This window comes from Microcaecilia unicolor, chromosome 2, assembly GCF_901765095.1.
Source record: "Microcaecilia unicolor chromosome 2, aMicUni1.1, whole genome shotgun sequence".
Taxonomy (NCBI): domain Eukaryota; kingdom Metazoa; phylum Chordata; class Amphibia; order Gymnophiona; family Siphonopidae; genus Microcaecilia; species Microcaecilia unicolor.
In genome coordinates, this window is record NC_044032.1 from 18,066,286 (window position 1) to 18,090,111 (window position 23,826).

Below are 23,826 nucleotides of genomic sequence, written 5' to 3' on the forward strand. Positions count from 1 at the left end.
GTACTCAAATGTAGTAGCTGAAAAGATAAGGGAAAGGAGGCTAGCCTTTGCACGTTATAAGACGACTCAGAAAGATGAAGACAGGAGAGAATACCTAAATAAGCAAAGAAAAGCTGGAAAAGCTATCAGGAAAGTGAAGCGGCAAATGGAGGAAAAGACAGCTAATACGGTAAAATTGGGGGACAAGACCTTTTTCAGATATGTAAGTGACAAGAGGAAGTGCCATAATAGAATTGTGAGGCTCAAAGCTGAGGGAGACAAATATGTGGAAGAGGATAAGGATAAAGCTGAACTGCTTAACAATTATTTTAGCTCTGTGTTCACGAATGAAAGACCGGGGGTAGGGCTGAAGAAAACAAAAGCTAAAGGGGATGGATGTATGGTAGACCAAGACCCGTTTACGGAGAACTGTGTTCATGAGGAGCTTGACAAACCAAAAGTAGACAGCGCAATGGGGCCTGATGGGATACACCCGAGGGTGCTTAAGGAACTCTGAGAAGTTCTGTCGGCTCCTCTGATGGACCTCTTCAGCGTGCTTGTCTGACATCGCTGTCTGGATGTCTCAACGCCACCTGAAATTAAATATGACCAAAACCGAGCTTCTCATTTTCCCCCCCAAACCCACCTCCCCGCTCCCCCCGTTTTCTATTTCTGTTGATGGCTCTCTCATTCTCCCTGTCTCCTCAGCTCGAAACCTTGGGGTCATCTTTGATTCTTCTCTCTCCTTCTCTGCTCATATCCAGCAGATTGCCAAGACCTGTCGTTTCTTTCTTTACAACATCCGTAAAATCCGCCCCTTTCTTTCCGAGCACTCTACCAAAACCCTCATCCACACCCTTGTCAAATCTCGTTTAGACTACTGCAATCTGCTTCTTGCTGGCCTCCAACTTAGTCACCTCTCCCCTCTCCAGTCGGTTCAAAACTCTGCTGCCCGTCTCATCTTCCGCCAGGGTCGCTTTACTCATACTACCCCTCTCCTCAAGACCCTTCACTGGCTCCCTATCCATTTTCGCATCCTGTTCAAACTTCTTCTACTAACCTATAAATGTATTCACTCTGCTGCTCCCCAGTATCTCTCCACACTCGTCCTTCCCTACACCCCTTCCCGTGCACTTCGCTCCATGGATAAATCCTTCTTATCTGTTCCCTTCTCCACTACTGCCAACGCGCCTTCTGTCTCGCTGCACCCTACGCCTGGAATAAACTTCCTGAGCCCCTACGTCTTGCCCCATCCTTGGCCACCTTTAAATCTAGACTGAAAGCCCACCTCTTTAACATTGCTTTTGACTCGTAACCACTCGCCTCCACCTACCCTCCTCTCTTCCTTCCCGTCCACATTAATTGATTTGCTTACTTTATTTTTTGTCTATTAGATTGTAAGCTCTTTGAGCAGGGACTGTCTTTCTTCTATGTTTGTGCAGCGCTGCATATGCCTTGTAGCGCTATAGAAATGATAAATAGTAGTAGTAGTAGTACCTCTTCAATGCTTCCTTAGAAACTGGAGTGGTCCCGGTGGACTGGAGAAGGGCGGATGTGGTTCCTTTGCACAAGAATGGAAGGAAGAGGTTGGGAATTACAGACCAGTCTAACCTCGGTGGTAAGCTAATGGAAACGCTTCTAAAAAGGAGGGATTGTGACATTTCTTGAACTACATGTAGAGAGGTGTGGTAGCCATGTTAGTCCACTCTTAAAGGTTATCAATAGAAATCAAACCAAATAAAACATGGAAAAGAAAATAAGATACCTTTTTTATTGGACATAACTTAATACATTTCTTGATTAGCTTTCGAAGGTTGCCCTTCTTCGTCAGATCGGAAATAAGCAAATGTGTTGGCAGATAGTATATATAAGAGAAACATCAAAGCATCACTTTGACAGTCTGACAGAGTGGGGGTATGCATGGGGACATCAAAGCATTTCATTGATATTCTAACAGGATGGGTATTGGTAGGTGACAGGAGGGTAATAAACAGAGAAATAAACAGAGAACTACAGCTTCATGGTTTATAATGGGTTACAAAACCCAGATCCTAATTAAGTCCTGTTTGTTGGGTGTCAAAATATTCAATCATTCTTATTTCAAAGGTCTTACGTTCTTCTATTGTTTTAAAATTACCTTTCAGTATTCTTACTGTGAAATCACTGGTGCAGTGATCTGGTCTTGTAAAGTGTTGGCCCACAGGGGTGGGGGCTTGACTGGCACCGGCTATTTTCATGTGATATCTGTGCAGATTAAATCTTGTCTTAAGCATCCTTCGTTACATTTTTTTACACTGAATGATATATTCCAATGTGGTATATATCATTCAGTGTAAAAAATGTAACGAAGGATGCTATATTGGAGAAACAGGCCAGATGCTTAAGACAAGAATCAATCTGCACTGACATCACATAAAAATAGCCAGTACCAGTCAAGCCCCCACCCCTGTAGGCCAACACTTTACAAGACCAGATCACTGCACCAGTGATCGGTCCTAGGGCCAGCTCTTTTTAACATCTTTGTGAGCGATATTGCGGAAGGGCTGTCTGTTAAGGTTTGTCTCTTTGCGGATGATACTAAACTCTGCAACAGGGTGGACACCCTGGAGGGTGTGGATGACATGAGAAAGGACCTAGCGAAGCTATTAGAATGGACCGATATTTGGCAACTAAGGTTTAATCCCAAAAAATGCAGGGTCATGCACTTAGGTCACAAAAATCTGAGGGAACGGTACAGTATAGGGGGTGTAGTGCTTCAGTGTGCGAAGGAAGAGCAAAACTTGGGGGTGACTGTGTCTGACAACCTTAAAGCTTGCAAACAGGTAGAAAAAGTGACGGCAAAAGCCAGAACGATGCTTGGGTGCATAAAGAGAGGCATGACCAGAAGGAAAAAGAAGGTGATAGTGCTGCTGTATAAGTCTTCGGTGAGGCCTCATTTGGAGTATTGCATGCAATTCTGGAGACTGCACCTACGGAAAGATATAAACAGGATGGAGTTGACCCAGAGGGCGGCTACGAAATTAGTAAGCGGTCTTGAATGCAAAAATTATAGGGACAGGCTTATGAACCTCAACATGTATACACTGGAAGAGAGGAAGTAGAGAGGAGACATGACAAACATTTAAATATCTCAAGGGCATTTATGTACAGGAAGAGAGCCTTTTCCAAATGGAGAGCTCTGGAATGAGGGGGCATACGACAAAGTTAAGAGGGAATAGGCTAAGGAGTAACCTAAGGAAGTATTTCACAGAAAGGGTGGTGGAGGCGGTGGAGTCGAGGACTGTTCCAGAATTTAAAAAGGCATGGAATAAGCATGCGGGATCGCTTAGGAACAGGAAGAATTAGGGGTTACAGAGGATGGGCATACTGGATGGGTCATATGGCCTTTATCTGCTGTCATGTTTCTAAAACTTCAATCATTCCTTTCCCTTCATCCATTACACAAACATTGTAAGAAGCTTATGGCGATATTTTTTCTTTAAGGCTTCCAGTATGTCCTGGTCCATTTGCTGACACAATGACATGACATTGGGAGGCTGAAAAAGCACTCTGTCAGCACATATCAGTTCATCCTTGTCGTGGTCTAGGTTCGGACGGCTTCAATGTGCCTAAGTGGTGTGCCCATTCCACTCTTAAAGGGCCCGCCATTGTAGTAAGTTTGAGGGCCTTCAGCAACCAGCCCTCCAGAAACTGCTGCAGATCTGCCTCTCAAATGGTTGCTGGCAGTCCTACGAAGCGGAGGTTACATCTGAGAGAGAGAGAGAGAGAGAGAGAGAGAGAGAGTTTGTTTGTGTCTGTCCGTTCGTGTGTAAAGCTTGCTTGTACCACAGTTTATCAAGTCCATGACAAACAGGGGAATGAAGCCAGCAGATATGCAGTGGACTGCCAAACATGCCCAAAAGATTTTCCTGGAAAGTTCTGGAATGCCCAACACTCACACCTACAGGGAACAACCTGTGTGACTTTTCATAGAATGGGTAGTTATTCTCACTCGAGTCCCTGAAGCAGTGCATAACAACAAAACAACAGAGTCAGGCAACTAGGGGAATTATTACAGCAGCATATAGATATTGTGTGGCATCAGTATAAGCAATGTACATCAGATACATTGAATTTAAAGAAGTAGCAGCACCAATCTTTGTATATTTTCATATTTATATATTCAGTATTGTGTACTAAAGGGTGTTTTAAATTTGTGTCCTTGGAGGGTCCCTATAAGAGACATTTGAAAAGGAACTTTGCAATAAACCAGTGTGTGCTATTTCCCAACTGACAGCAGGAAAATGTTTCCGTCATGGTTCAAATCTACAACTAACCAGAAAGGAAAGGCAAATTTTAATTTTACAAAAGATGAGTTATACCTTCATTCCTACAAAATACACCTATTGTACAGCAAAGGACCATGATCGGCTGGTAAAAGTACAAACAAGAATGGAGAGGATATCACACCATTCCCAGAAGGAAGTGTTTATGAACAACTTGAAAAACTGAAGGTGGACAAAGCCATGAGACCGGATGGGATCCATCCCAGGATATTGAGGGAGTTACAGAGATTCTGGTGGGTCCTCTTAAAGATTTGTTTAATAAATCGGAGATGGGAGAGGTTCTGCAGGATTGGAAAAGAGCCGATGTTGTCCCTCTTCCAAAAGTAGCAACAGAGAAGTGGGAAACTGTAGGTTGGTAAGCCTCACTTTGGTTATTGGAAAAGTAATGGAAGCGTTGCTGAAGGAAAGGATAGTGAATTTCCTGAAATCCAGCGAGTCATAAGATTTGAGGCAACATGGTTTTGCCAAGCCAAACTAATTTGAATGAATTCTTTGACTGGGCAACCAAAGAACTCGATCAAGGACGTGCGCAAGAATTTAGTCTACCTGGATTTCAGCAAAACCTTTGACACGGTCCCTTATAGAAAGCTCTTCAATAAAATTGAAAGACTGGAGTTAGGAACAAAAGTAGTGAACTGGGTTAGAAACTGGTTGACGGACAGACGCCAGAGGGTGGTGGTCAATGGAATTCACTCGGAGGAAGGAAAGGTGAATAATGGAGTGCCTCAGAGATCAGTGCTGGGTCTGATTCTGTTCAATATATTTGTGAGTGACATTGCCGAAGGATTAAACAAGATAAAGGCATGCCTTTTTGCGGATGATACCAAGATTTGTAACAGAGTGGACACCCCGGAGTGGAAAACATGAAAAGAGATCTGCAAAATTTAGAAGAATGATCTAATGTTTGGCAATTAAAATTTAATACAAAAAAGTGCAAAGTAATGCATCTGGGGAGTAGAAATCCAAGGGAGCTGTATGTTCTAGGAGATAAGAGGCTGATATGCCCAGACAAAGAGGAATCTTGGGGTGATGGTGTCCAAGGACCTTAAAGCGAAAGAACCAGTGTGACAAAGCAGTGGCCATAGACAGAAGGATGCTACACTGCGTGGAATGAGGAGTAACCAGAAGAAAGGAGGTGTTGCCCCTTTACAAGTCGCTGGTGAGGCCCCACCTGGAGTACTGTGTTCAATTTTGGAGGCAGTGTCTTACTACAGATGTAGAAAGACTAGAAGCGGTCCAGAGGAAGGCGACAAAAATGATATGGGGCTTGCACCATAAGACGTACGAGAAGAGACTGGAAGACCTAAATATGTATAGCCTAGAGGAAAGAAGGACAGGAGAAATATGATACAGATGTTTAAATACTTGAAAGGTATTAATATAACAACAAATTGTTTTCCAGAAAAGGGGAAATGATAAAACTAGAGGACATGAGCTGAGGTTGCGGGTTGGTAGACTTAGGAGTAATATCAGGAAATTCTTCTTCACGGAGAGGGTGGTCGATTCCTGGAATGCCCTCCTGAGGAAGGTGGTAAGAGAGAAAAACAATGACAGAATTCAAAAGGTGTCAGATGAACACAGAGGAACTCTACTTAGAAAACAGATGGTAGAAAACAAAAATATATATATTTTTAAAACCCTTAAATGACTGCAGGGGTGGATGTGTGAGTGACGCTTGGACAGCTACTTCAGCTGTGAAGAACTAAAGCCAGTGTCAGGCAGACTTTGTAGGTCTGCGTCTGAATATGGCAATCCGGTTTAGGATAAGCTAGAACGAGCTTCAAGGCAACTTCAGTAGCTAGAACAGAAGACAGTGCTGAGCAGAATTTATGGGCTGGGTCCCGCAAATGAGAAGACTGATTTGGATAGGTTGGAGTGGGCTTTGATGGCAACTCCAGTAGACAGAACATAAGGATAAAGCCGGGCGGACTTCTATGGTCTATGTCCCAGAAAAGCCAAAGAAAGACTCATGATAAAGTACATATCACATTCATTGTTGATTTAATCATGAATTGATAACAAGTGCGACTGTTGGGCAGACTGGATGGACCATTCAGGTCCTTATCTGCCGTCACGTACTATGTTACCATGATATACCTGGTTGCTTTCCTTTAAAGATCCATGAAAAAGAAGAGTTTAAAAAAAGTGGCAAAGGCACACACTTCTAAGAAATATATTCAAGGATTTGGTAAATAGTCAGAGAAACAGAGAACAATGTCTCTTAATGTTTCTATGGTGTGTCTCTTTCCCCATCTGCTGGCCAGATTCTAGTATTATCTAATACACAGTTGCTATTATTGACCATTCCACATTAAATCAGGAGTGGAAAAGCAGGTTGTGAACTATAATTTATGTTTAAACATTTTTTATTGAAGTATCAGAAAAATACACATTACTTAGCAATGCACTGAACAATGAAAAAAAGAGAGATAACACATCATAGTAAGTGCCCTCAAAGTTTAACCCAATGCACAACTCCCTCCACACAAACTAGAGTTCCCAAAGCAGTATACCATATCCCCCTCTTAATATCCCCCCACAACCTCCATCACAAAATACAACCACCACCCAAGTCCAACCTCCCTCCCCCCACATCCCTCCTGAACATTACGATAAATTCTCCCCCCTTCCCCCCCCCCCCCCCCCCACTTTCCTTCAGTTATGTTTGAATCCGAATCCGATGATTGACACCTCTAGACTGCAACCACAATTGGACCTCCAATGCAAGTAAACTATGTTTTATATTGGCAGAAACACGTTAACCAGATATAGTAAAAAGGGGGACTTGCTTCTTATAGCCTTGTCCTAGAATTCAATACTTCTGCCATGTACAAAGTATATGAAGGCTATAATTTACTATTATTACGACTGCAGATATTTGTTGAGTTTGCTATTACTCTATGTAGATACCAGTTAGATCCTATGACCTGTTGCACAACTAGTCTCCTCGACCCAGTACCTCTAGCTTCATAACTACTCCCTCTATCCCCTCCTTGCAGAGAACTCCCCTAGCTAATTCCAGAGAGGTTAGCCAGCTCACCCACTAAAAAAAAAAATAAAAAGGAACTTGCTAATTAATCTCCCAATTTATTAAGGATCAGACTCCTTCCCCGTGGAGACAAAGAAGCCAGGTAGAACCCCCCCCCCCCCCCCCAAGTTTTTTGAAAATGACTTTTCCGCTTTAAAGCCCCCCTTGCCTCCTCTGCCTCCCAGGTTAACAGTAAGTGTATCATATTACACCAATGCCAGAATTCAGGAGATCATGACGAGGTCCACTCCTGCAGAATGCTCTTCCTCGCTAACAAGCACAACTTACGAAACAGCATCGTCTCTTCCATTGTGGATCCCCTAAAAGATCCAGGGCAATCAAGCACCAGTTGAACCGGTGTACCAACAATTGTGCACGAAAAGAGGAAAGAAAAATATTCAACGACTTTCTGCCCAAAACGGCATATCACTACGTACTCTCAAAAAGCATGAAAAAACGTATTATTGGTTATCTTACACTTAAGGCAACACGGTGACTGTACTGCCCCTGACTTAAACAACTGTACTTGATTAAAATAAGCTCTGCATATTACCTGGAATGCGCATTCTCTGAAGTTAGCATTGCTTGTCAGCTGTGGTATTCTCCTAATAGAACATGATAAATCCCATGAAGGGAGGGTTCTACCCAGATCTTGCTCCCATTTTTGTTTAATGACTTCTAAATTCTTAGACCTCTCAAAGTGCCATAGGGCCCTGTGAATGCCTGATAGAGTGAGCTTCCTCTGATAGACTATCGTAAAATCGTTTTAAGACTGGCTCCAACATGCCGGCACAGATCTTCCCCCCTAAGTGACCTTATATAATATTTTAAATGACAATGTGCAAAGGTGTCACCCTATTGGATATTCTCCTGAGCCTTTAACAGCCCCAGTGGTTTCAACACTCCTTTTTGTTTTTGTTTTTTTTATTAATTTTTATTGTCGCCAACAAAATATATAAACACTTGTCACAGACAACAAAATATTAAATACAAGCACATGACATTCCTGATAACAATACCAAGTAAACAAGAAATCCCACAACATAATCCATTCCATCACCATATTTGCATCGGCTTTGCAAGTATCCCTCATGTATTCATCTCATGCATACCTTTCATTTCCACACCTTCACACACCAGCCATTTGCACATGCACTCCTGTCCCTCTCTCTACCCTTACCCATCCCCCCCCCCCCCCCCCCCCTTAACTGAGTCTCTGTAAGCAGTCTGTCCACACCGTCGAGTATTGCTTGTTGCCTGCTTTTAGAGATTTGGCATAGATCCTGCTCTCGTGTTTGCCCACTTCACTCATTCGTGCCTTCCAAGCTCCACTTGGTATACTCTCAGAGGATGTCCAAAATTGTAAAACAGTCTTTTTGACTAACAATAAGGTCATGTATATAAATCGCCTGTACGGTTGCAATACCCCCTGTGCTTTCAAAAGAGTTTGATCTCCTAGGAGCAGTGTTGCGTAGTCCCATTCTAGCTGTTTTAGAGTAACCCCCTGTATTAATTGAAAGGCCTCATTCCACACTGAGAGGCTCGGACATTCCAGGAAAGAGTGAAGAAAGGTTCCCCCTCCCTGATGACATCGTGGACACTGTCCATCTCCCCATAAGCCCATAATTGCCCCTTTAGCCTTAGTGATGTATGCTCTGTGCATTATCTTATATTGTGTTTCCTGCAGATCTGCTACTTTAACCATGTCATATAATGTGGAGAAAAGCTTGTTAAACATTTGGAGTGTATAGGTCATACCTAGTTCTGTGTTCCAATGTCCCACCAGCCTCTCCATGCCCCCCTTCTGGGCTATGCATTTGCAAGATCTTATACCATGTAGAGAGGCTATTGACTTTATAGGGGGTCCGGAGCAACACCTTATCCAACAGGCCCCACCTCCACTTATCCCTGTATTTCCCCTGTAAAGCAGAGTAATAATACCTCACTTGAATATATTGCAGTAGATTCTTATTAGGGACACCCCATCTCTCTTTTATTTGGTCAAAAGATTCCAAAGTATCCCCCCCCCCTCCACTAGAAGATGGCCTAAAATCCTGCACCCCTCATGCTGCCACTGGGTAAACACCGAGTACCCCATGCCCGCTGGAAACTCCGCATTCAACACTCCTTTTGTATCCAAAACTTGTTCCAAATAGTCCAGCCCCAAATCTCCCCACTGAGCAAACACTACATTGTCTAACCCTGGCTGAAAAGCAGGATTTCCCTTAATAGATAAATCCATCACCTGCAGGTTCCCACCCAAGCCTCTCACCAGGACCCCCCACGCTTCACTAAGGGGTCCCAATAATATGCAATGCCTCATATGTCTGGGGATCAAGGAACCCTCCACCTGCAACAATGAAACCAAATTAAATGGAGCAAAATATGCTTTTTCCATGTTCAGTGGGGTACTTCCTTGAGTAGAATAATCCCAATCACAAACATGCCTCAACAAGTAAGCAATATTATAGAGTCTCAAATTGGGCAAACCCATTCCTCCCTGAGCCCAGTTCCCCAACAAGCATTGTCTCCTCACCTTTGGTTTCTTATTAGCCCAACAAAAGCGACTCACTAACCGATTATAACATAAGTACATAAGTAACGCCACACTGGGAAAAGACCAAGGGCCCATCGAGCCCAGCATCCTGTCCACAACAGCAGCCAATCCAGGCCAAGGGCACCTGGCGAGCTTCCCAAACATACAAACATTCTATACATGTTATTCCTGGAATTGTGGATTTTTCCCAAGTCCATTTAATAGTGGTTTATGGACTTGTCCTTTAGAAAACCGTCTAACCCCTTTTTAAACTCTGCTAAGCTAACCGTCTTCACCACGTTCTCCGGCAATGAATTCCAGAGTTTAATTATGCGTTGGGTGAAGAAAAATTTTCTCAGATTTGTTTTAAATTTATTACTCTCTAGTTTCATCGCATGCGTCCTAGTATTTTTGGAAAGCATGAACAGACGCTTCACATCCACCTGTTCCACTCCATTCATTATTTTATATACCTCTATCATGTCTCCCCTCAGCCATCTCTTCTCTAAGCTGAAAAGCCCTAGCCTCCTTAGTCTTTCTTCATAGGGAAGTCTTCCCATCCCCGCTATCATTTTAGTCACCCTTCACTGCACCTTTTCCAATTCTACTATATCTTTCTTGAGATGCGGCATCCAGAATTGAACATAATACTCAAGGTGCGGTCGCACCACGGAGCGATATAACGGCATTATAACATCCTCACACCTGTTTTCCATACCTTTCCTAATAATACCCAACATTCTATTCGCTTTCCTAGCCGCAGCAGCACACTGAGCAGAAGGTTTCAGTGTATTATCGACAATGACACCCAGATCCCTTTCTTGGTCCGTAACGCCTAATGTGGAACCTTGCATGACGTAGCTATAATTTGGGTTCTTTTTTCCCCACATTCATCACCTTGCACTTGCTCATACTAAACGTCATCTGCCATTTAGCCGCCCAGTCTCCCAGTCTCGTAAGGTCCTTCTGTAAGTTTTCACAATCCTGTTGCGAGTTAACAACTTTGAATAACTTTGTGTCATCAGCAAATTTAATTACCTCGCTAGTTACTCCCATCTCTAAATCAAGGATTTGCTGCCCCTAATCACTCGTAAGATGTCCTGCTTCTAGGCATAATTAAGAACTTTAAATATTACCACTCACAGCTGCACCATGGTTCCAAAGGGCCCTGCCTCAGACGGTAGTTATAAAGAATCCATTAACCACGTTTCCAAGAAGAGGCGCAAGTCACATCTGTCAAGGTCTCGGATAGCCCCACCAGTCAAAGACTATACCTCCTCACTCCGTTTTCCAGCTCATCCAATTTGTCCTCCAGGCACCACAGCTTCCTCGCTACCAGGGGCTTGTCTCGCTCCAGCACTTGTACTGCATCCTCAACCTCTCCAACTCTACATCATACTGCTTGAATATCCGTAGAAATGGCCATGAACCTCAGTTCCATAGTATCCAGCTTTTCTATTAATTGTAATTTATTTCCCACCATATGCGTGATCTCTGCTGCCCACTCAGAGCTAGGAGAGGGGGGTGCAGGTGTGCTCTTATCAGCCATTTTAGTGTCTCCTGAGCAGCCCAGGGAGATGGTACAAAAACTTTTTCTTGGGTTTATTATCTGCCTGAGAAAAAGCATTCCAGGCCATAGGGAGATTTACCTTCAGGTGGGGAGAGCTGCTTATGGCCAGGTTGAATGTTAACACACCTATTAGAGACTTCCCTGGAGGAGGATAGAAGACTAACTTCATTAGTGTCACTTGTCCTGCAATCAGATCAGCTACTGGCCCTGCACAGTGACATAACCACCAAAAAAAATAAGACCTTTCAGGTCAAGTACTTTGGGTAATAGCTATTTAGTAGCTCAAAAGGAACTTCCATTGGAAGAGTTAAAATGGCATTAAGATCCCATGACAATGCAGGAGGCATAATAGGAGACTTCAACAGAAGCAAGCCACGCATAAAGTAAGCTAAAGGCTGAGCAGAGATAGGTTTACCTTCTATTTGGTGATAAAGTACTAAGGGGTCCTTTTACAAAGGTGATCTAGAATTTTTAGCATGTGCTAAACGCTAGAGACGGCCAAATATTCCTATGGGCATCTAGCATGCACTAATTAGTGCAAACTAAAAACGCTACCACATCTTTCTAAAAGAGCCACTAACTGCATTAAGAAACTCCAAAACACTTGGTCTTGAGACCTGAATGAAAGATCCAGAAGAGATTTTGTGTGGGACAAGAAAAAGAATCTAGGGCTTTGCCCTCACATCAGATGGCAAACCTCTTCCATTCAAAACCATAAGACCTCGTGAAAATTCTTCTGGAAGCCAACAGAATCTATCAGGTAATTTGAAGGAATCCACCACTACCTTCTCAACATCCAAGCCATGAGGGCTAGGTCAGGATGTAGTAGAAATTCTTGATGCTGAGTTACCAGTGTTGGAAAATATTTCAGTCTCCATGAATCTATGGAGGAAAGCTCCAAAAGAAGAGGCAACTATATCTGCCTCAGCCAGCAAGGGACAAACAGAATCATGGTTCCTACATTCTGTTTGACTTTCAGAAGCCTTTTTGTTACGAAAGGTACTAGAAGAAACAAAGAAATCCCTCTCCCCAATGAATGAAGGTGGTATCCAAGGTTGCTCTGCCCTTATATGGCAGCTTAACCCCTTGCAGTAGTACCATTAGACAGCCACTAGGGTCATTAGTGCAATTTTGAACCCAGCACCAGCAGGGGCAGGGATAGAAATGACTGGGTATCACTTCTGCCCCAGGGCCCCTAGAAACCAAGGATTTGAACAGCTAGTCCCAAGTGGACAGGATGGATGGGAGTCTTTGGGGGAAAGGGGAAGATTCTTTTAAAGCCCAGCCCCTCTAAGAGGCTCCCAAGCAGTACGAATAACGCAGTTTGCAAGGTGGATTGCAAGCTGCATTATTCATTTACTGTGGGAGTCACAAAACTACAATACTAAGATACTACAGGTTAGTGACTCCCCCAGTAAACTAATGTGTGGTAAAAGCCTGATTTTTGCTGCACCTTAATAACTATCCCTCTCAGTGAACCTGATTTTCTTCAGAGAAATTTCTTCATGAAGTTGTTTGTATGCATTTTGAAACCACACAGATTTTCACCCACTTGAAAATAACACTATCCTTGAGCCTATTTTGCAATGTCTAGCTTTCATGTAGTTTTGTGCCAAAGAGTGAGGGTATGACGATTTGACTGGCATGTAAACTGTGAAAACTTGATGTATTGCTATGTTTTGAATTTTGACTGTATGGGCCATTTGACCCTTATCTGCTGTAATGTTTGTATGTTTCTACAAAATAAATCAATATAGATAGATAGATAGATAGATAGATAGATAGATAGATAGATAGATAGATAGATAGATAGATAGATAGATAGATAGATAGATAGATAGATAGATAGATAGATAGAAAAGAACATCACTATACTGCATCTAGTTGACTTACATGGGTTAAATATTTTTCTTGTACAATACTTACAACATGAAGTCTTGCTCCCAGCAAGGTTGGTCCCCTCTTACTGCAACTGTTGTGCTCTTCACATTTTGAACCTTGAGAGTCACATATGTGTTAAATTTATCTAGAGAAAAAAAAACAAAATAATTGTGACAAGCTTTAAATGCAAGAGGTTATATTTCAGACAAGAATCAACTCATGCAGTTTATATATAAATACCATTCACCCAAATTCTGGCATTTGAAATTTTTTTTTGACAAACATAACTCGAGTAAGCAAAATATAAGCATCCACATTAAAACATGCTCCTGGATAGCAACCTTATTCTTGTGCTTGATATATTAAGGGCACTGAAATGTTTAATGAGAAAACTAAACAATGCCCTTTACATACAGTTTCAGGATGCTACACACAGGAAACAATGGACTAAGAACCAGGTTCATTCATACCTGTTAATTTATTTTCCTTGAATCCTGTTAAACCAGTCCATACCAGTGGGTTGTGTCCCTATCCAATCAGCAGATGGAGATACAGACTCTGAACATTTCAAGTGATAGCAATAGTATAAGGGCTGATACCTGCTGGAATCCTTTAGCATTGCTATTGCCCAAGCAATATAGGGACCCAGACAAGAATGAATCCCCATTGGAAAACCTTAAGTATTGCCATACTGGGGCAGACCGAAGGTCCATCAAGCCCAGCATTCTGTTTCTATTAGTGGCCAATCCAGTTTACAAGTACCTGGCAAGATCCCAGCAGAGGTATGCCCACTGTGGGATTATCATGCGCCAATCCGGAACTACTGCCGGGCTACCACAGGAGCCTGGTGGTAGTAGTTCCCACTCCTGGCATGAACTATTTCCAGTGCTACAAAAATACGCCCTATTTTTGTAGCGCCAGAACTTAACCAGCAGCAATCGGGCAGCGTCACACCCTATCTCAATGGGTGGTGGAAAGGCCACCCCCCCCCCCCCCCCCGAGAAATGGCCATGCAGTAAATGTTTCACTTATCGCACGACCATTTCTTTTCCTCCAAAAAAACCCAAAAATACAGCCATTTACCCACTGAGGTAAAAGGGGGCCTTAGCAAGTGTCAAAAACACACTAATGCTAGTGCATGCACCCTTTTACCGCAGCTTAGTAAAAGACCCCATAAACACCAAGATTCATGGGAGAAAGCAGCCTACTGAATTCCCCCACAATCCCAAACATCTGTCTCTTCCAGGAAGGGTCCTGGACCAGTCCTAGTAAGATTCAAGGAAAGGAAATTAACAGGTATGAATAAATTTCTTTCCTTTTCATGCTGCTAGACCTGTAATGCTTCGAAAATGAATAGAACAACCACATCACCCACCCAGCAATCTCCTCCAGAAAAACCACCTGAGCTTTTACCCAGGAAGTCACCTGTTCCTGAGTCGCATGAGCCCTCAACCCAAACAGCACTCACAAATTTGTACAAATGTAGGCAGCCTCGATAGCTACCTTAATCCACCTAACAATTGAGGCTTTCAAAGCCACCTGACACTTTCAAGGGCCATGGAAAAAACAGACACACTAAATTCATTTGTCTTCAAGTAGTACTGCAACACCCTGCAGGTGTCCAACTTGTGTAGCCTCCAAGCCAAGGCTATGGAACTCTTGTAAACCAAAGCAGGCAAACATATCTCCTGGTTAACATGGAATGGCAAAGTAATCTTAGGAAGGAAAGAGGGCACCATGCGATAGGACAACGAACCCTTTGAGAAGAAATGATACAAATCCCAACAACACAGATGCCTGTAGTTACAACAATCGAGGCCAAAGTACTTGCAAAAAGGACACAGTATTCAACACAAGGTCCTTAATTGAATTCACCTTCAACAGCTCAAAGGGAGCACTAGAGAGGACCAGGAGAACCAAATTCAGATCCCATGAGGAAAAGAAGGGTCAAACTGAGGGCACCCATACACAACTCCTTTAAAAAAAAAAAAAAAACAAGCCTCGTCCACATGCGCAGTCACCAAAAGGCCCAGAAGTTTGCCTCAAAAGCAGAAAGCAGTCACCTGCACCTCCAGGGAGTTCACAGCTATGTCCTATGCCACACATTTCAGAAAAAAACAAGGATATTGGGAAACCTACCTTTCAGGAGGACAGCAAATGCTCGACACACCATTTTTCAAAAAAACCTCCATACACCAGAGGCGTGGAGGACTTGTGGGACTGGAATAATCTAAAAATAACAACTCAACCCCCCCCCCCCCCCCCCCACCTAAGTGCCTCCTCTCAAGGCCAAACTGTAAGCCAGAAGGAATCTAGGTCTTCTATTTACACTTCCCCTGTCATAGAACACCTTGGCCTCTGGGCAAGGGAAGCAGATCAGTCACCAACAGCCACATGAGATCTATATACCACAGAGTCAGTGAGGTCAGTTTGGAGCCCCAGGAGAATTAGGTGAAGATGCAGTACCTATCAAGGGCTTGCCTGAAAAACAGAGGTTCCTCTGATGGCCAGTGATGCACCGGAGTACCTATCCTCTGTGAAGCTTATTCCCTTCAGTGGCTGAAAAAAAAAAAAATGTTCCACCTTGGCACTAGCGCTCGTCACCATCAGGTCAAACAGCAGTGGGCCTCACCTGTCTTGATCAAGTTGAAAGGCCACTAGCCCCAGATCAAAAATGGAGTGGTTGAGAAAGCCCACAAACATTGCCCTTGCCAGCAATACGAAACACCAAAAGGGCCTGCAGATTTACCTCCGTCCAACAGCAAAGGACTGCCACCTCCAGAGCCACCGCCTGATTACTTGTGTAACCTTGCTGATTGATGTAGACTACTGGAATCGAGTTATATGCCATCACTTAAACCACCTTCACCCAAAGCAGGGGAACTCCACCAAGGCCAGTCCCACGACTCTCCAGAGGAGACCAAATCCCATGCACCACCCGAACCAGACAGTGTATATATCACAGAGACCATGGAAAGGTGCAAACCCTCCATATTTCTAGTTTTTATTTTAATATAGCTATTTTACTTTTCTTGAGCTGGGAGCTGACTTAAAGAGTTGCAAGAGCGCTATAAATGTGCTTTTTCGGAAAACTACCCTTCTAAGGCTGTGGTTTGACATTTGGCCTATGCTAGCTTATGCTAACTTGTGATAAGTTGCTGGTCAGCAACTAAGAGCCAGAGACTCCTATGACTAAGGACAGCAGCAGTATCCAGACAAACAATCAGAAGGAGAAGTAAGTGGGTGTGGGTGACATTGTAACTTCAGCAAAAGGGTGGGGGTGGGGGGACTAGCATAGTGACTAGCATAACAAGGAAATAGGTCAACCCATTATCTAATGAAACAATATGCTTTATATGACAGGCTTTAAACTGTCAATGCAATGAAGAAATAAATGATAGAAGGTGGAAGATGGTAGAACGTGCTGGAACAGGATTCACCATAACAGGAAATAGAATTACTACTACTACTACTACTATTTAGCATTTCTATAGCGCCACAAGGCATACGCAGCGCTGTACAAACATAGAAGAAAGACAGTCCCTGCTCAAAGAGCTTACAATCTAATAGACAAAAAATAAATAAAGTAAGCAAATCAAATCAATTATTGTGAACGGGAAGGAAGAGAGGAGGGTAGGTGGAGGCGAGTGGTTACAAGTGGTTACGAGTCAAAAGCAATGTTAAAGAGGTGGGTTTTCAGTCTAGATTTAAAGGTGGCCAAGGATGGGGCAAGACGTAGGGGCTCAGGAAGTTTATTCCAGGCGTAGGGTGCAGCGAGATAGAAGGCGCGAAGTCTGGAGTTGGCAGTAGTGGAGAAGGGAACAGATAAGAAGGATTTATCCATGGAGCGGAGTGCACGGGAAGGGGTGTAGGGAAGGACGAGTGTGGAGAGATACTGGGGAGCAGCAGAGTGAATACATTTATAGGTTAGTAGAAGAAGTTTGAACAGGATGCGAAAACGGATAGGGAGCCAGTGAAGGGTCTTGAGGAGAGGGGTAGTATGAGTAAAGCGACCCTGGCGGAAGATGAGACGGGCAGCAGAGTTTTGAACCGACTGGAGAGGGGAGAGGTGACTAAGTGGGAGGCCAGCAAGAAGCAGATTGCAGTAGTCTAAACGAGAGGTGACAAGGGTGTGGATGAGGGTTTTGGTAGAGTGCTCGGAAAGAAAGGGGTGGATTTTACGGATGTTGTAAAGAAAGAAACGACAGGTCTTGGCGGTCTGCTGGATATGAGCAGAGAAGGAGAGAGAAGAGTCAAAGATGACCCCAAGGTTTCGAGCTGAGGAGACAGGGAGAATGAGAGAGCCATCAACAGAAATAGAAAACGGGGGGAGCGGGGAGGTGGGTTTGGGGGGGGAAAATGAGAAGCTCGGTTTTGGTCATATTTAATTTCAGGTGGCGTTGAGACATCCAGGCAGCAATGTCAGACAAGCACGCTGAAACTTTGGTTTGGATGCAAGGTGAGATATCAGGGGTAGAAAGGTAGATTTGGGAGTCATCAGCATAGAGGTGGTAGGAAAAGCCATGGGATGAGATTAATGAACCAAGGGAAGAAGTGTAGATAGAAAAGAGGAGGGGACCAAGAACAGAACCCTGAGGTACGCCGACAGGCAGAGGGATAGAAGTAGAAGAGGATCCACCAGAGTGAACACTAAAGGTGCGGAGGGAGAGGTAGGAAGAGAACCAGGAAAGGACAGAGCCCTGGAATCCAAGTGAGGACAGGGTATCGAGAAGTATGCTGTGATTGACAGTGTCAAAAGCAGCGGAAAGATCAAGAAGAATGAGGATGGAATATTGACCTCTGGATTTAGCCAGTAATAGGTCATTGGAGACTTTAGTAAGCGCAGAATGTTCTGGAAAGATGCATATTCATTAGGTAGGAAGGGTAATTATAATTAAGATAATGAAGAAAGGAAGAAAAAAGTATTTAAGAGGAAACGGAACGGAGGATGGCGAGCCTTAATGTGTCTACATTAGCAGGTGGACATATTGACAGCTCCCAGGGAACACTCTTTATTTGCTACATATTATACTCTATTGGAATTTTATTTGTTGATATTTCAATAATTACTGATTGGCTTCTTTGACTATTTGAATAAACGTTTATTATGTCTAATACTTAATTTAGTAGCCAAAGTTTTTCTTGCCTGGGGTTCTGCCTGGCGGGCAAGGGTCCACCCTCCTACAGACCTCCAGAAGGCTACTCCTGTCTCTGATGGAAAGACAGGAGTGCAAGTGGGCTTCCCACCTAAGAAGACTTGCTTCGGTAGTTACCACCACCCCCTAGTGAGTACAGCAAGCCTTCTTGAAGGAAATGGATGGGACTGTCCCTCCAGGCCAGACTGGCGCTGGCCCTTGAACCAGCGTTCAAAGTTCTGAGAGACCGGGACTAGAAAGACAAGAAGGCATACTGAAAAGGCCATCTTTTCTTGACATACAGCGACCAGAACTGAATGCAATACTCAAGGTGTGGATGCACCATGGAGCAAAGGCATTATAGTATTTTCGGTCTTATTCACCATCCCTTTCCTAATAATTCCTAGCATCCTGTTTGCTATTTTGGCTGCAGCCGCACACTGACCAGAAGATTTCAGCGTATTATCTACAACACCCCCCAAATCAATTTGTTGAGCACTGACCCCCTCAAGGTGGATCCTAGCATCAGGTAACTATGATTCGGATTATTCTTTCCAATGTGCATCACCTTGCATTTGTAGAAACGTAGAAACATGACAGCAGATAAAGGCTAAATGGCCCATCCAGTCTGCCCATCCTCTGTAACCTCTAACTCTTCCTTTTCCTAAGCAATCCCACATGCTTATCCTATGCCTTTTTAAATTCCGACATAGTCCTTGACTCCACAACCTCCACCAGGAGGCCATTCCACGCTTCCTCCACCCTTTGTGAAATAATACTTTCTTAGACTACTCATAGTAACATAGTAACATAGTAGATGACGGCAGAAAAAGACCTGCATGGTCCATCCAGTCTGCCCAAGAAGATAAATGTGCTACTTTTTTTTTTTATTTGTACTGTCCTCTTCAGTGCACAGACCGTAAAAGTCTGGCCAGCCCTATCCCCGCCTCCCAACCACCAACCCCACCTCCCAGCCACCAGCTCTGGCACAGACCATATAAGTCTGCCCAGCACTATCCCTGCCACCCACCACCGGCTCTGGCACAGACCGTATAAGTCTGCCCACACTAGCCCCGCCTCCCAACCACTAGCTCTGCCACCCATTCTAGGCTAAGCTCCTGAGGATCCCTTTCTTCTGCACAGGATTCCTTTATGCTTATCCCACGCATGTTTGAATTCCGTTACCGTTTTCATCTCCACCACCTCCCGCGGGAGGGCATTCCAAGCATCCACCACCCTCTCCGTGAAAAAATACTTCCTGACATTCTTCTTGAGTCTGCCCCCCTTCAATCTCATTTCATGCCCTCTCGTTCTACCGCCTTCCCATCTCCGGAAAAGGTTCATTTGCGGATTAATACCTTTCAAATATTTGAACGTCTGTATCATATCACCCCTGTTCCTCCTTTCCTCCAGGGTATACATGTTCAGGTCAGCAAGTCTCTCCTCATACGTCTTGTAACGCAAATCCCATACCATCTTCGTAGCTTTTCTTTGCACCGCTTCAATTCTTTTTACATCCTTAGCAATATACGGCCTCCAAAACTGAACACAATACTCCAGGTGGGGCCTCACCAACGACTTGTACAGGGGCATCAACACCTCTTTTCTTCTGCTGGTCACACCTCTCTCTATACAGCCTAGTAACCTTCTAGCTACGGCCACCGCCTTGTCACACTGTTTCATCGCCTTCAGATCCTCAGATACTATCACCCCAAGATCCCTCTCCCCATCCGTACCTAGCAGACTCTCACCGCCTAACACATACGCCTCTCTTGGATTTCTACTCCCTAAGTGCATCACTTTGCATTTCTTCGCATTGAATTTTAATTGCCAAATGGATGGGCCATTTAGACCATTCTTCTAGCTTTTTCAGATCCTTTTTCATGTTTTCCACTCCCTCCGGGGTGTCCACTGTGTTACAAATCTTAGTATCATCCGCAAATAGGCAAACTTTACCTTCTAACCCTTCTGCAATGTCACTCACAAATATATTAAACAGAATCGGCCCCAGCACCGATCCCTGAGGCACTCCACTACACACCTTTCCCTCCTCCGAGCGAACTCCATTCACCACCACCCTCTGGCACCTGTCCGTCAATCAGTTCCTAATCCAGTTCACCACTTTGGGTCCTATCTTCAGCCCATCCAGTTTATTTAAGAGCCTCCTGTGGGGAACCGTGTCAAAAGCCTTGCTGAAATCTAAGTAGATTACGTCTATAGCACGTCCACGGTTCAATTCTCCGGTCACCCAATCAAAGAATTCAATGAGATTCGTTTGGCACGATTTCCCTTTGGTAAAACCATGTTGTCTCGGATCTTGCAACTCATTTTCTTCCAGGAAATTCACTATCCTTTCCTTCAGCATCGCTTCCATTACTTTTCCAATAATCGAAGTGAGGCTTACCGGCCTGTAATTTCCAGCTTCTTCCCTATCACCACTTTTGTGGACCACCTCCGCCGTTCTCCAATCCCTCGGAACCTCTCCCATTTCTAAGGATTTATTAAACAAATCTAAGAGGACCCGCCAGAACCTCTCTGAGCTCCCTCAATATCCTGGGGTGGATCCCATCCGGTCCCATGGCTTTGTCCACCTTTAGTTTTTCTAGTTGTTGATACACACTCTCTTCCGTGAACGGTGCTATATCCACTCCATTCTCAAATGAACTTTTGCCAGTCCATCGTGGTCCTTCTCCCGGATTTTCTTCAGTAAAAACAGAACAAAAGTATCTATTTAGCAAATTTGCCTTTTCATCATCATTATCTACATAGCGGTTTGCAGTATCTTTTAGTCTCACAATTCCCTTTTTAGTCATTCTCCTTTCACTAATATACCTGAAGAAATTTTTGTCACCCCTCCTTACCTTTCTAGCCATTTGTTCTTCCACTTGCGCTTTCGCCAGACGTACCTCTCTCTTGGCTTCTTTCAGTTTCCTCCGGTATTCCTCCCCGTGTTCCTCGTCTTGAGTTTTTTTGTATTTCTGGAATGCGAACTCTTTAGCCTTTATTTTCTCAGCCACTTGCTTGGAGAACCATAGTGGTTTCCTTTTTCTCTTGCTTTTATTTACTTTCCTTACATAAAGGTTTGTGGCTCTATTTATAGCTTCTTTCAGCCTGGACCTAAGACTATTCCCTCTGAACGTCATCGTATGCCCCCTTGTTCCAGAGCTTTCCTTCAGTTGAAAAAGTCTCACTTCCTGTACATTAATGCCCTTGAGATATTTAAACATCTCTATCATATAGTCCACAACCTTGAATAGTTTTGTATCATCTGCAAATTTGATCACTTCACTCCTCGTTCCAATTTACACATCATCTCTCTATATAAAGGGCAACACCAACGTTCTATGAAGCCTCCAGACGGAAGTGTGAAGGGGGAGAGATATCCGGTTTCCCCATGAGTGTCTGCCCCGCCCTCTCTGTAACAGTCAGTGAAGGAAAACAGCAGAGCACGAAATCAAATCGCTGGCTCTGTAACAGTGAAGGACTCAGAGGGGGGAGGGGAGAGAGGCCAGAGGGCAGGGACACACACACTCCCACATGCACACAGAAGAAAACATTGCTAGCCCCCCGTTTCATTTGCATCAGAAACGGGGCTTTTTTTACTAGTTTATAAAATATATTAAATAGCACGGGTCCCAGTACAGGTCCCTGCAGTACGCCATTGTTAACCCTCTTCAATTCAGAGAAATAACCATTTAACCCTACCCTCTGTTTTCTGTCCAATAACCAATTCCTAATACACACCAGAATCTTGCCTCCTATCCAATGACTAATTTTCTCAAGAGTCTCATGAGGAACTTCATCAAAAGCTTTCTGAAAATCTAGATATACTACATCAACCAGCTCACCTTTATCCACATGTTTATTCACGCCTTCAAAGAAATGAAGCAAATTGGTTAGGCAAGACTTCCCTTGGCTGAACCCATGCTGATTAATTCTTTATAATAGTTTCCACTATTTTGCCCGGCACCAATGTCAGGCTTACTGTTCTATAATTTCACGGATCACCCCTAGAACCCTTTTTAAACATAGACGTCACATTGGCCATCCTCCAATCTTCTGGTACAACCAATGATTTTAATGACAGGTTACATATTATTAACAGCAGATCAGCAATTTCATACTTTTCACCTCAGATCTAGGATGGGATGAAAGGAGCCTCCCCTTCCTTTGGGCCACAAAATAAACTGAACAATGTCCTAAGCTCTATTCTGCTGCAGAGACGGGTTCAACCACTCCCAGCCCTCCCTGAGAGTCTCATCAGGGTACTCCCACTCTGTCAGCATCATATGAGAAAGAGCTTCATGAAACACAAAATATATAATGGACCATGCCAAACCCTCCAAAAGAGGGTCCCCTTCAGAAGGGTAAGCAGCGACAGCCTGGGAAACAACAGGTCTCAAACAGGATGTAGCACCAACAGGATGTAGCACCTTCACCCGTATCTTCAAACCCACATTCGTGTTTCCCAGACTATTGATTTTCCTTCAGCCTCAGTGCCTGTTGTAGGGTCTTCCTCATGGTCATCCTTTCAACACCAAACCTTCTCAGTTACAAAATTGTAAACTGGGGAGGAAGTGACGTCACTCTTTGGAATGGCAGCATAAGTTGATGGCTCCAGTGGAGCCTGCTTAATTTCTATGCAAGTCTCTTATTGAAGCCTCCAAAAGAATTTAGTTTTCTCACCATCTGTTAGAGGAAACCACAATGCCACCCCGCAAGAGCTTAGAAAAGTTCCGTTTTACGACACGCCAGCAAGAAAAGCAGAGACCAAGCGTAGAAGGGGATGAAGAGGCGAACATAAACATTGTGCCGGTGCAGTCCAAGTCGGAGAAAGACGACGAGCACGTGCAGGGGCAAGTGGTGCAAGTGGAGATTACTAAAGTTGAAATGATGAATTGGCTCAAGGTGTTACAAGCCGATATGGCTGGTGTTCGGCGGGAAGTTCAGGAAACTTTAAAGGACATAAAACGGAAATTTGTGAGTTGGGAGCCCGGGTAGCTACTATAGAGGATACTGTGGACTCAGTTTGGTAGGAGCTTCATTCTCTTAAAGGATCATGCTCTAAGGATACTGAGGTGATCCAAGAATTGAAAGATCAGCGAGAGGATTTGAAGAATAGATCCAGAAGGTGTAACCTCAGATTCAAAGACATCCCTGAAACAGAAAAATTCAAAAATTGCTCCCAAGTGGTTTCAGACCTTTGTACTTACTTGATGGGCTTGGGGGATGGGAGTGCATCCTTAGACCTGCATGTTCAAATAGTACACCACAGTCTGGGGCCTGTTAGAAAAGGAGTTTCACAACATATAATTGCTTGTTTTGCTGACTTCCCCACCAAAGAGTATATTCTGGCTAAAGCTCGGCAACAA

The 23,826-nt window shown here is 43.8% G+C and overlaps 1 protein-coding gene across 3 annotated transcripts in view; it reads right to left on the minus strand.

Moving 5' to 3' along the window:
* The window catches only part of UNC13B (unc-13 homolog B), a 763,085-nt gene that overhangs the window by 637,048 nt on the left and 102,211 nt on the right, over positions 1-23,826 (minus strand). For all 3 annotated transcript variants that reach the window (XM_030192818.1, XM_030192817.1, XM_030192819.1), the window contains exon 3: positions 13,365-13,464. In XM_030192818.1, coding sequence (XP_030048678.1) covers positions 13,365-13,464 — 100 coding nt within the window. The remainder of the gene's footprint in view (positions 1-13,364; positions 13,465-23,826) is intronic.